The following is a 13,658-nucleotide window of genomic DNA, read 5'->3' on the forward strand; positions in this document are numbered from 1 at the left end:
AGACACTTGAGTTCTATGAGGTCAAATACCTACGCAGAGCTGGATTTTGGATAATCTATATGCTATTTTTTAAGGCTTAGTATCCCCAGGGAAACCATAAGATGAATCACTTTTCTGGAATTATATATTTTAGCATCTAAACTAAATTAATGCTAAAACACACCTGCCCTTAGTACTTAACTGGAAAAAAAAATAAAAAAGCTGAACTTTATCCCTACACAGATGAATTCAGCATGCAGTTTTTGTATACACCGAAATTAGTGAGAACTAGCTGTTTCCCCTATGATTACTATCAAAATCCCACAAGTACGATATAGTAAGTTGGAAGATTTCACTCATGTCTTTGAAATTTCTGTCTTTCGAGCAAAGCAAAGCAAAGCAGACCGAAAAGGCATTGAATTTCAGGTATAGCCCTTGACAGACAAGTTTGAATTTATAGGAAAGGCATGAAATCCTGACCAATGCAGACATTTTTACATTTAGAATTTTAAAAATGTCAACATAATTAACAGATGAAAATAAAGCATTTTTCCTGAATTAGGAAATGGAAGAATCTTGAGAGATCTTAATTTCAAAATTTCAAGCTGAAATCTGGTCTTCGACTAGCAGTAACAATAATATGTTCTTGTTTGTTTAGTTATCCATCCAAAGCAAGTTGCAGTCTCAGTCCAATATCCTTGGAAACTGCATTAATGGAATCATGGCAAACAAAAACTGAATATAAAACTTGTTAGACAGTCTATAAAACAACTGTCATCGCTTCATCTCTGAGCACACAGTAGGGAAGGAATCACATAATAAAGACATTAGAGTTTATGAAATTTATAGTATAGTGTATAAAGATATAATGCTGTCAATAGTAAAAAAGCCTAAATTATACTGAACTTCCTTCACATGCTTATCTTTACTTAGATATCTTTTCCTAAAGTGCTCCTCTCTTTCTTTACCCTAGATAAATTTGTGAGGTCCAAAGTCAGGTTATGAGTTCCAGATAAATCAGAAGAAACAACAAAATCAACCCCATATAAGTTAGTTGACCAATTCACCAGGCATTTTGAACCAGACAAAAAAACACAATGACAAACCCTTCAAAACATCTTTAATCACTAGCATGAGGAAAAAGCCTGTCATAAAAAATAAATTCATTGTTTGTCAATGAATACAAGGATGTAGATTTGCCCAAAAATTAACATACCATGCTAAGACTATTTAAATATTTCCTCATTCTCTGCACTTTTTGTTTCCTTCCTAGTCAGCTGCACATTTTATGCATCACTTATAAGGCCTTCCAAATTCTTCACAGAAATTCTCGCTCTCTGATCTGTCAAGCAAGAGGCCTCAATGGACTTTTGCCCACTTGAATACGGCTATAGGCATACCTCATGACTCACTCTCCTGATGGTCTTACATGGCAACCTGTTTCCTTCCCCAGCAACTACTTGTATATAGCACAGCAACATGCTGCTTAAATAGACTCAGTGTAACCTGTAAAGAACCAGTATTTCCTAGGCTACTAAAAACTGTCTGATGCAGCAACACTTCTCTGTTTCTTCCTGTGGGATTTAAGTTTCCTACTGTCACTGTATCAGCATCTTTGTGAAGCACCAAAGAAAGGGTCATACTGACAGTTATGCTACCTCCACTGGCCAGATTTCTTCCCCTCTATTGAGCATAATCACTGTTACAGGTATAGTCTTATGCCCTCTTCATTCTGGAGAATATTTGAGAGGGTTTTACTCACAGTGAAAAAAAGTGACTGGTTCAACTCTGATAATTTCACTGTATGTCCAGACCCCAGTATGAACAGCTGTAATAGTTTGCATCATATATTTTCATAACGGCACCTTTGCTCCCCAGACAGTTTAAGACACAACATTTTATTCTTATTAAATACACTTAAACATACAAAGATTTAAATGTTCTATGTTTAAAGGGGCTGTTGAAGTTTATTAAGGTATTCCTCTTTCATAGGGCTGACTAAAACTTCTGCTACTGCAGCCTGTCTCTCATTAAAATACATGACCCAAACTTGAATATTTTATAGCCAGTACTGAAGAATCAGGAAGGAAACATGCAAGCAATCAGCATAAAGCAGCTTTTTCCAAAAACAATCACAGCCATCTGAATGGATTTCCTTGAATTATGCCAAAGAATTAAACAAAATTTTAATGATGCCTTCTATTTGCTATACTCAGAGAACACTAGACAGGTAATATTCTTAAACTGATCTTGCATGTGCTGTATTAAGGGATTGATATTCCCAACATGTTTTTAAGATCTTGAAATGATACTGGCATAGGAAAAAAAATGTGATTTTTATTTGTCTGAAATAATGAAAGCAATATTCATGGAAATCAGGCAAGGACACTAATACTTCATCATCAAACCACTTAGATCAACCCAAACTGTTTTCTTCTCATCAAAGGAAAGACATATTTTTCTCCTTAGCTCTGACTGCGGTCAGCTGGAGCTTCACAGCAAAACACAGTAATAAAGAAGAAGGAAGGGAGAAGTGCTACCTCTCTCAGCATGACAGAAAAAGCAGCAGCTTGCAGAGAAAATGCTTACTACATATTTCACGGACATTTAGGGAAACTTTTCTCAAATTTAAAAGAATTCGAATACATACAAGCAAATTACTACAGTTTACTTAAAGTAATATCAACATTTCTAAAGAAAGTTCTATATATTCATAATACTACAGCTGAAATTCTAGCTATACTCAAGTCAGGCAATTCAAAATATAAATACTTCTCATTGATTTTAAATACAGAACTACAGCACAGCACACAGATTTGGAAAATACTGGGACTTAGTAAAAAGTTCATGTAAACTCCACCATGTTTAAAAGGCAACTTATTCTACAAAGTAGTATTAATTTTCAATTAAGATATATTCTAGCTTTCAATTCTACTGCACAAATTTCTACATCGCCTTTTGCATATACTAATATAACATCTTTAATTAACTTTCCATTTAAGTAAATGGTGTAATTACAAATTCCAGCATGATTAACACACTTTCAACTGGATGTAGTTGGTCAATTTTTTTTATGCTGAGCCCCATATTTGCATATTTAAGTAGTTCCTCGAAGGATTGCATGCTGAATGGAGATGGAAAAATGCTTCATTTCGAACTGTATTTGTACAGTAAAGCACATAATAAGGACACCAATATTTCCAGGCAGCAGAATAACAGCACAGCAGAATCGTGAACATACAAAACTTACATTTCAATGGGCAAAATCCATATATCTTGTCAACATCAAAGTCTGAAGTGGTTCCACACCAGAACCAGCCATCTGATCTGCCAGCATCTGTGCAGTCAGCATACCATTTATCACCAAACTTAAAAGGGAATACACAAGGTGCTCCATTGGCATTTCCTTTCACTGTGTATGTATCTAAGGAGACACAACAATTTAAAAACATATAAACAATAATAAGCATGGGATATATACATATAAACATCAGTTTTATGATCATATTATAGCATATGATAGCAAGCAGAGACCTTGCTGGTTTGTTATACAAACTGTACTAGAAATAGGATATTGATAATTTTCCTCTCTAGCTCTAAACTGATACCCATGTCCACAATGAGACAAATTTTTATTGCTTAAGGAAACCACTGACCAAAACTGCCAAGACAAATACATTTGCATGCTAAATTTTACATGTGTAAGAATCAAAAGTATAAAATCCACAAAGTGAAGCAATTTTCTTTTTAAGCACAAACAGCTGCTGATTCTTCTGTCAATAACCCGCTCAATTGCTCACCATTTTAGACTGAGAAGAGCACATACATAGAAACTTGAAAGATATATACCACAGAATGACTCTGATATACTATGCTCAAACAAAATTTCATTGGCATCTAAAGATAATTTTTGTTTCACCAGAAACCTGACTCAATGAAACTTATCAAAAGTAACTAAAGCAGTTTTTTGTGTGTGCACATACAGTGTACACGCATTGATGGGAGGCCATCAGAGGAACACTACTTGACAGGGACTGATAGAAAGGTGACATAACAAGGTCACTCACAGAGCTGCTAGAAAATGAAGATGGAAGGAATGGCAGGCCATCACTTCACCTCCACCCTGCCTCCCTTCACATAATTTACTTTGCTAGGGTTCTTTTATTCTGGCTTTAGACCAAGGATGAGTACTGTAATCAGCCATTGTGTAAACCACAGAAAATGCATCCATACCTCCCTCTGTCACCATTTCTGTTTATCAAAGAATACTTAATGGGAAGCCAAACGCATTCCCAGATACTTATCATGTATGTATGTATGTATTGTACATAACTTTTTCAAATTTAACTATTTAAAATATCTTATTTCTTTGTCTAGCACATCAGTACCAACTCTTGAGACTCACTTCAAACACCTAGGAAGGTGTCTTCAATATACTGGAGCTAAAGATATCAAGAGTTAACTAAATCCTTACAGCATAAATAATACTTGCTTCCCAAGGAAAAAAAACCAAACAAACAAACAAAAAAACCCAACCATAATCAACAGACTAATGTAGCACTTACACTACCTCTTTCTGTACACATGTAAATAGTAAAAGCTATCATTAACTGTTGTATAATAGTTACACACATTCTGAATAACCATATGCTTTTTTCCCCTCTTCAAATGAATCACTACCATGCATAGTTAACTATCTATCAGAATTTCAACAACTTTGACTAAAAAGCAAAATGAAGCCCTCAGAAAACATAAAACACACACTCAGGTATTGCTGATTTCACCAGAAGTCACACTCATTGATCATTAAAGAGAAGAAGGAAATTCTCCTATACTTTAAATATTTCAATTAGATACATATAGAAATGAGTTTGAAATACAGAAATTAATTTAGAGAACTTTACCTTCATAGCCTCGAGAACACAGATCGTCTGTGGTTCCGTAGACTTTCCACCTACTCCAAAAACCAGATCCCTTGTACAGCATAATATTCCTTTCCTGTCTGTTTCCATAGTTGAAAAACAAATCTTCCCCTTGGATTGCAAAGAGAGTCTCATTTCTGCATTCCCATCGTTGAAGTTCACTAGCCTTGTCACAAGGATACAGAGTGACCGGAACCCAGTCTTTCTTCGAAGGCACTCCCAAGCACAATTTGAATGCTATGCTCATAAGCTGGTGATCTGAGACCCACCTGAATTTTTGTGACTCATTTTCTTGAACACAAGGAGCAGCAGTCACTGAATTAGAACTTTGAGCCAGTACACAACGCTTGTGATCTTCATTATATATTAAGAAGATGCTGGTATCTGCAAGACAAAAACCACTGGAATCATTTGGTTTGAAGTAATCTTACCTATTATCCAAATAAAAGATGAATCCAGACACTACTCTTGGGGTTAAAATCTCATCACCTGTTCAGCAAAAGAAGGTGCACTCCTCCTGTGGCCTATACCTGCTAAAATGACTGTAGAATGCAACTAGTTCAGATGTTTCATTTCAACTATTTTGTGTCATCTACACTCAAAAGTACAAGGCAGCAGAGATGCAGATCTAGTCTCTCCTGTAGCTCTAAAGCGTGGGTTAAACTGAAGAGAAAAAGTACACTCATGGTATCATTTCAAGCTGCACCCATGGGACTTGGCCAAAAAAGGGAGCATGCACATCTCACAGTGTACACTGCAGAACCTGACACTGAGCACTCCAGCAGCACTGGCTTGATTTGGGCTCCCAGGCGTGAGGAGATGACAACAGGTTCTCAGTTCTTCAGGCTTCGTTTACCCACGGTGGGGAGTTCTGTTCCCATAAACTCTGCTAAAATCCTTAAAGTCTTAACTGGGGGTAGGATATTTTTTAAAGCTTTATACACAAGCTACTTGTAGGGCTACAATAGCATATTCATTTTTCACTCACCTTCAGTCATCAGTGATTTCTTTCTCCTTTCTTACCTTTTTCCATTATGAACGAATGAAATACTGACAACAGTGGGATTTGCCATCATCGGGTATGGCTCTTAATGACTTATGAAGATCCACCAGGCTCTTCATAGCTCCCAAAGTTATTTATCCCTCTCAGTAAATAGTGCTTCACAGCATGCTTTTTCACGTATTCAAGGTTTATTTCAAAACTGTAACCACTAGAAAAGTTTTTAGCATTTCTTATTCTTGGATGCACTATGAGCTGGTCTTGCCCAAAGACTGAGAATTTCTCCTCTCTGATTCCCTTGAGATACATTTTAGCACAGTAACTTAATAGTTCTCTCTGATACTGGATTTCATAACATAACAGGATACACAAGGTCCTAAAACTGTATTTTAACTGGACTACAAGCTAGGAAAGATAAATACTAATTTATGTGACTCTGGGGACTGAAACTAATTAAAACATTATTTATTTTAGTGTATGATTAACAAATTTAGCAAATTCTATAACAGAGAAATATTTAAGGGGAATACAGGTTAACCACAGAAGATTTTACCTTCTCTGCTGAGGCTCCAACATGGAAATGATCATACTTTTTTGCAGAAGAACAACCTGGGAACAAATAACCTCTCTCTCAGAGAAAGAGCTGACCTAGACTTATCTCATCCATGGCTCAGTTTCCTTCTCCTGTCCTTTGACTTCCAACTCACTGGGAAGTAGTGTAAAACTGATGAGTACTAGAGACAGAAATTGTTGCCTTCTGCCAATCTGTTTTACTCACAGACAATACAAGGAAATGTATAATTATCACTGCTCGTGATAACTTTTTTATTCTGCTTTTCTACTACCATTTAGCATAATGTTATTGTAAACTGATATATGCAATGCTTGCAACATTCTTTCTCCTGAAATCTAAATTTAAATTTCTGGGTAAAAGAGATGTCAGACATTTTCATATGTGTGGAAAACACTGCTTGATCTTTCAAACTGTTAAAATTGTATTTGTGGCCTAAAATAACGTTCTTTATTTTGTGCAATTTATACTGTTAAAAAGAGGATGCTGTACACGTGAAAAAGGTACCCCAAAGTCAAAAGCCTGGATTGTTATACCCAAGCCTGAAAGGGTGTGGAGTTTTGGCTTCAGAAACAAGATTAGAAAGCTGAACAAAGAGGTCTGGCCAGTGGAGAGAAAAAAAAAAAAAAAAAAAAGACAAATCTTTGGCCTCGTGTTAATCTGACTGTACCTTTACAAAGTGTTAGTGTGTAAACACAACACGACTGCTTATACAAGGGCCCCAGCACACACAGGACTCTGACAGGGAATAATACCTAGGTAAGCAGCTAAAGGGACAACGGAGCCAAGCAGGCATTGAAAATAAGATGGCACCAAAAAAGGAGGACGGTGCAGGAGGTGGCAGGATGCAGGAGCAACTGGGGCTGAGACTGTAGTTGCAGGATTTCCTTCCCCTCAGAGTTGCTCCTGTCTCATCCATGACCATACAGCAGACTTGTAGCACGGTCCTGTATTGCTCTAGTTTACAGCTTTATTTCTGTATTTTTTTCTGCCAGCTTGGACACCAAAGAGGATTCCTATACAACACTTTCCATGTGAGTTATTAGATAGTATAGAAGAATATGAAACAAGACAGGTATTTGTGCAACACTTTCTATGACTTGCCAGCTCTTCTCTGTAAACACCTGATAGCACTCCTGTCAACATGATGAGTTGTATCTGTAAAATGGGCTGAGCAGAATTACTCATATAACCATTAACTGTGTTTCACTGTTTTGTAGCAACATTTGTTATAGAGCTCCCATAACAGGGTGCCATTCTTCACTATAGATAAGCTGTAGGCGATACACTTAAAGGTCCACCACAGCATGATCATGAGTACCACAGTCTTGGTACTTTGAATCACACCACTTTCTAACAGAGTAATCTATATTTTGAAAATTACTCCTGCAAGGAGGTTCTTTAAAAATGCATAGGAGCATGCCAGGCATAGGAACCAACTTACTTCACTGCTATAACCTATTCAGAGAGATCTAGCATCTTTTCCCTCAAATGTCCCAAGTAGATGCTAATAGAATTTTTCTCACAGGCTTTCATTTTTCTTCATCCACCACACTGTGACTATTTGCCTATCTCTGGCCTCAGCTTGTATCTGAAGAATTGTGCCAAATACTGTAAAATCTCACTGGTCAATTATCTTTTCCACAGTAGAGACTTCCAGTACGCCATGATAGCTTCATACTTTCCAGAATTTACAAACTATCACAGATGATGCAAGTATAAATCAAGAAGTAACTCATGAAGCCAGTGAAGCGCTACCGGTGTCAAACACTAATGTAGAGCATGCCAAAAGCCAGAGGCAAGAGAGGGGGGAGCAAGAGGCCGCACGCAGGTAGGCTGACTGTCTTCTCCACACAGGTTCTCACTTACCAGATGGCATACAATGATTGCTGCTAATTACACAAAGCAAGAAATGTTACAAGGCAGTGTTATGAAGTGTTGCTTCACTAGACCTCAAATGGGAGAGTGGAGGATGCTGAGAGGCTTTTAGGAAGGGCAGATGCAAAACTTTCACTGAAAAATAGTTGTAATCACTGTAATTCTCAGAGCAAGCATGTACAAGCTTCAGGTGTCACAAAAAACCACAGCTTTCACCTGTTTTCACAGCTCTAATCCCTGTCAATACACCAGCTACCTTAACACCCCCCCATGAAAGCTATCTGTCAAAAGCAGGTCCCCGGGCCCATCACAGACCATAGGGAGCCCCCACACCAGGCCCTTCTCCAAACCTCGGAGGTGAGGAGTCATCTGAGGGAAAGCGGCGTGATGGTGTTAAACTGGTCGGGGACTGAGTCCCCAGAGTGATGGGGGAAACTGAGGCACTGCCCATGACAGCCGGGTTTGGCACCCAAAAGGCCGCCTCACTGGGCAGCTTCGCCCACCCGGCACTTCAGGGTGCGGGCAAGGAGGGGGAGGCAGTTGGGGTGGGATGCTGAAGGAGGGCCCGAGAGGAGGCGGTAGCACCCCGCCGCATCGAGGCTCCCCTCAGGCAGCACTGAGGGGGTTAAAATGGCCGCGGGCTTCTCCACCTGCACGACCGGTCTGTCGGTCCGTCCGTCCCCCTCCATCACCACCACCCCACCCCGTCATCAAGCCTCAGGTCAGGTTGGGCTCGGTGCCCGCCGCGACTCTGCTCTTTTCTCGTTATGTCTTAACCCCCCCAGCCCCTGCGGACACTTACCCAGCAGAGGAAAAACCCGGAGGGGAAGTACGAGGAGAAGCAGGAGCAGGGCGGGAGCCATCCCCGCGGCTTCGCCCGAGGCGCCCCGGCGCTGAGGAGAGAGAGGGCTTCCCGCCGGGCAGGTCCTCCGCACTTGTGAAGGGCTGGTGGATCAGGGAAAAGCTCTGGGCTCGAAATGATAAGGAAATATCCTGTCACATGGGGCGTTTTGAAATAACAGGAATTCGCTGTTCAAACTTTGCTTTCCTAAGCTTTTTTTCCCTCAGCGGAGGGAAGAGCCTCCTTCCAGGCACATGCAGGTGATAAAGTGGTGATAGCTGGGAGGAGGGCTGTCTCTTTTTGTTGTTGTCGTTGTGGTGATGGTTCTTTTTTTTCAACCCCTTTGCCACCCTGTCAGGGTTGCATGTGGGTCAGTGGTTCGTTTTCCAAGAAAATTAGCCAAACTCGCGCTGAGGGAGCAGGGCATCCCCCACACCCCCTTCTCTCTGGGGTGAACCCAAGTCTCAAACAAAACCCCCGCTCGAACGACCGGGTTTCTGCTGAGAGCGAGGACTGCAGAAGTAGCAGAGACCTACTTTTGGTAAACCGGGATTTGGGTTGCTCCCCCCGTCCCCCATCACTCCTCCCCCACTTGCGAGCAGGTTGCTCCAACGACCGCCGGGGAGAGGAACGCGGGGAGGCGGCCGGGACCGGGGCGGGCGGCGCAGCCTCTGCCCTGGGGTGGGAAGGAAGAGCCGGAGGGGACGCCCAGGCTTAAAAACTCTAACGAGGCATTGCTTCAGCTCCAATAAATGATTCTTCTGACTGTGATGTCTGTATCTGTTGTTAACAGGATTCAAATCTCGCTCGTGAATCGGAGCGTGAGAAAAACAGAATCTTGCTGGCTAACTGGGTTTCCATAAACTGAAGCACCGACGTGGAAATGGATAATCTTTCTAAAAAGGTGCCTTTAGAGCACTGACTGTCTTGAGGTTTTTACAGCTTCTTGTGGTGCTGGGCGGGAGACTTCGTGTGCTTTTTTGTGGGGAGCAGCATGTTATTGCTTAGGGGCTGTTACCAATATACTGTCCGAAGGGTCCCAAAGGGATTGAGAACATCAGTTTTACTGCTGTTTTACATATAGCAGCTTTTTTAACATGCGGGATTTACTGACCATACATGAATTTCCAAATCATCAAACCTACCATGTGTACGTTTGTAGGCATGTTGTACACAGCAGCTCTACCTGTACTGTCATGCACTCAGAAATCTCTGGTATTGAAGATCTTCAAAACCCTCCTTCTGAGGGTAAATGTAGAGCACATCCAGGGAAACACCAATGCAGTATTGGAATGGAAGAAAACAGGATATAGTGAGAAGGTACTTTGACAATATTATTAGAGGGGAAGAAATAATGGAGATGAAGTCCAAGCTCATTTGAAGTCAACGATGAAACTCCTGTTAACACTGGAAGGGATTCTAGCCAGGCACTTCTGCTGTGCTGGGCTCTGCTGTTGACTACGTGTAGGGAATGAAGAGGAAGTGCTAAATAATTTCTCTCATCTGTGGACCCACATGAAAGTCAGGAACAGCCTGACCTGGGAACAGGAGGTGGGGAGTATTTCAGCTATAATCAGTGATGTTCTATATCGTTATGTTGATGAATTCTAATCTGGGAAACTTCATCTCTTGCTGCAGTATATGGCAGATATTTGTTATTTGCTAACTATTTGCAATGGCCTTTATGCTGAATAATTAAAAGATCAGAGTGCTTACACTGAGATTATAACTAACTCACATAATCATAGTACAATTCAGAAATGAATAATTCCTCCATATTCTAACACTACCACCTTCAAAAGATTCAGGCATTCAAAGCATGTATGAAAAGTGTCTTTAGAGGTGGAAGAAAAAATATTTTCCTAAATCACATTAATATTTGTTTACAGTTTTATTTTATTAGCAGTTAGGAACACCTGAAAGCCCAGGAAAGCATCTAGTGCTAGAAGGAAGCACACTCACACCTTGAGTATTGTGTCCAGTTTTGGGCACCTCAACACGAGAGAGATATCGAGGTGCTGGAGCAAGTGCAGAGGAGGGCAATGAAGTTGGTGAAGGGCCTGGAGAATAAATCCTATGAGGAACAATTGAAGGAGCTGGGACTGTTTAGTTTGAGGAAGAGAAGGCTGAGAGGGAACCTCATCACTCTCTGCAACTACCTGAAAGGACATTGTAGAGAGGTTGGTGCTGGTCTCTTCTCACAGGTGATTAGTGACAGAACAAGAGGGAATGGCTTTAAACTGCAACAGGGGAGGTTTAGACTGGACATTAGGAAAATATTTTTCACAGAAAGAGTGGTCAGACCGTGGAATAGACTGCCCAGGGAGGTGGTGGAGTCACCATCCCTGCATGTGTTTAAGGGTCGTTTAGATGAGATGCTGGGGAATATGGTGTAGGGGAGAATTTTGTAGAGTAGGGCTGATGGTTGGACTCGATGATCCCAAGGGTCTTTTCCAACCTGAATGATTCTGTGAAGGAACAAGTCAGAAGATGGAGAATAATGCTGCTGCCCCAACAGAATACTGTTATTTGTCTGAAGGTTTGGCCCAAGATAAACAGAGAAGAGAGACACTGTGAAGTTCAGACTCAATGTAAGCACAACCACCACAAAAGTCTTTGGATTAAACCCAGATGATTCACATAGAAAAGAGGGCTGCACGTAACTTATGTGTGTATGTGTGTCACAGAAATAGGCGGAACATGGAAGCAAGTAGATGAGTAGCTACACCTATTCAGCAATCAGTGGCTGTCCCAGGAATAAGCTATGCTCTGAAGTGACAGAAGGAACAGTATTAGGCCACTTTTGGAGATTCTCAAAACTGAACTGGACAAGGAGCTCAGCAACCTGATCTAAAGTTCACGTTAGCCCTTCTTTGGGGAGAGGGTCATACTAGGTGACTTCCAGAGGTCACTTCCAACAAAAATGAGCCATCAGAAGAGCTACTTCCAAGGCAAGTATTCCAGCCTGTCTTGAAATCTGGGCCTTGACAAATGAGCTCCCTTTCTGATCCGAAAACTGCCTTTTTTCATTGTCCCTTGCACACACTGGAGATACTGCCACTTCAAAGATATTTTGAGTGTGGTGTGTGTATATATACGTGTATATTTATATATACACCCTGTCTGGAGCATCACGGGTCTCAATGCAGTTATTCACATAGCCTCCATGTCTCATCTGCGGCATACTCCTCAACAATTATGTCTGGATCTGTCTTGCTCTTTGGGAATCATTACACAAATACATGAATTGTATATTCTGATCTGATACAGTCCAAGGAAAAGATGTTCTCTCTTTTGAGACAAAAGGATTCAGCGAAGTCTCAGGCTATAGTGATTTGTAGGCAAATAGTTACCAGAAGTCCAATCTGCTAAATAACTAATGACAGGATACATGCCCTAGAAAGACATATGTTTTCATCTCTCTCTGTGGGTAGCAAGCCAGCTGCCATTTACATTTGGAACAGAAAGGCCTAAATTCCTCTGAAACAGGTCGGACCCTTTCTGCTTCTGGCACATGCAGTATTTGCAACTGGTGACTCTCCCTGGCAAAATACCCTGAAACCCTGAAGTTACAGTGGCCCTTGACTGATAGTCAACAGGAAGATGGAAAATTCAGTCTAAATGAAATCATATCCAGACCTGAAACATAATATGCCTATTTTGTTTGTGTTGAAGCAAAACTGGATTATTATCCATTCTTTCACATTTGCATCCAAGATGTTTTTTGATGTTTCATTTGGGAACCTGTATCTCTCAGATGGCATTCAGTAGTTTTCTATACATTTCTAATGTTTGCATGGTTATAGATAATAAACACACTCAAGAACAAAAACGCACATCATGTATATCCTCACTATTATCACAATTCTGTATTAAGAAGCTATATAAACAAGTCTATAATGGAGAAGTGGAAAAAAATAGGAACTGGCAAAGTAAATATTTCCTTTTTATGCAATTTCACAGATTCCTGTGAAACGTTATTCAAAAATTGATTTTGAGGTTTCTAATTTCTAAAAAAAAATATAATAACAAGTTTTAGGAAGGAGAACAATCAAGGCTCTGATATCTGTCAGCAGAGAACCTTTACCTAGTAAAAGTCCCTTGAGGATACCATTAATAGTATGTACAATATTCACTTTAAATTCAATTAATGCAATCTTCTATCTGTGCATTAAATTTAAAAAACATTAAAAATTCCAATGTTATGTCTTTACTGCAAAGCAGGAATGTCTCTGTTCCTTGCATATACTTTAATTGCTTCATAAATATATATGTCTGTTAGGAATGTATGTGTACTCTCATGATTTCTAACATTTCATGTTCAGTTTATGTTTGACATGCATTATGAAAATAAAGAGAAATGTCCCTGCTCTTGCATTTCTGATTGCTAACAGCTACAAATGAGTGTCACCTGCATAGTTGAAAGACACAGTGAATACAGCCCAAAGTTTTCAGATGCTCAGAGCA

General features: G+C 40.1%; 1 protein-coding gene across 2 annotated transcripts in view; it reads right to left on the reverse strand.

Annotated features, from left to right (window-relative positions):
• Positions 1 to 9,213, reverse strand: part of LOC141957914 (macrophage mannose receptor 1-like) — a 66,122-nt gene extending 56,909 nt beyond the window's left edge. The window contains exons 1-3 of one of the 2 annotated variants that reach the window (XM_074900189.1): positions 9,153 to 9,213; positions 4,884 to 5,285; positions 3,230 to 3,403 (exon numbers count right to left, since the gene is read on the reverse strand). In XM_074900189.1, coding sequence (XP_074756290.1) covers positions 3,230 to 3,403; positions 4,884 to 5,285; positions 9,153 to 9,213 — 637 coding nt within the window. Of the gene's footprint in view, positions 1 to 3,229; positions 3,404 to 4,883; positions 5,286 to 9,152 lie in introns of those variants that run through there. The other variant, XM_074900190.1, reaches the window with a different exon arrangement.
• Positions 9,214 to 13,658: the final 4,445 nt, after the last annotated feature.

Source organism: Athene noctua, chromosome 2, assembly GCF_965140245.1.
Source record: "Athene noctua chromosome 2, bAthNoc1.hap1.1, whole genome shotgun sequence".
NCBI classification, from domain to species: Eukaryota; Metazoa; Chordata; class Aves; order Strigiformes; family Strigidae; genus Athene; species Athene noctua.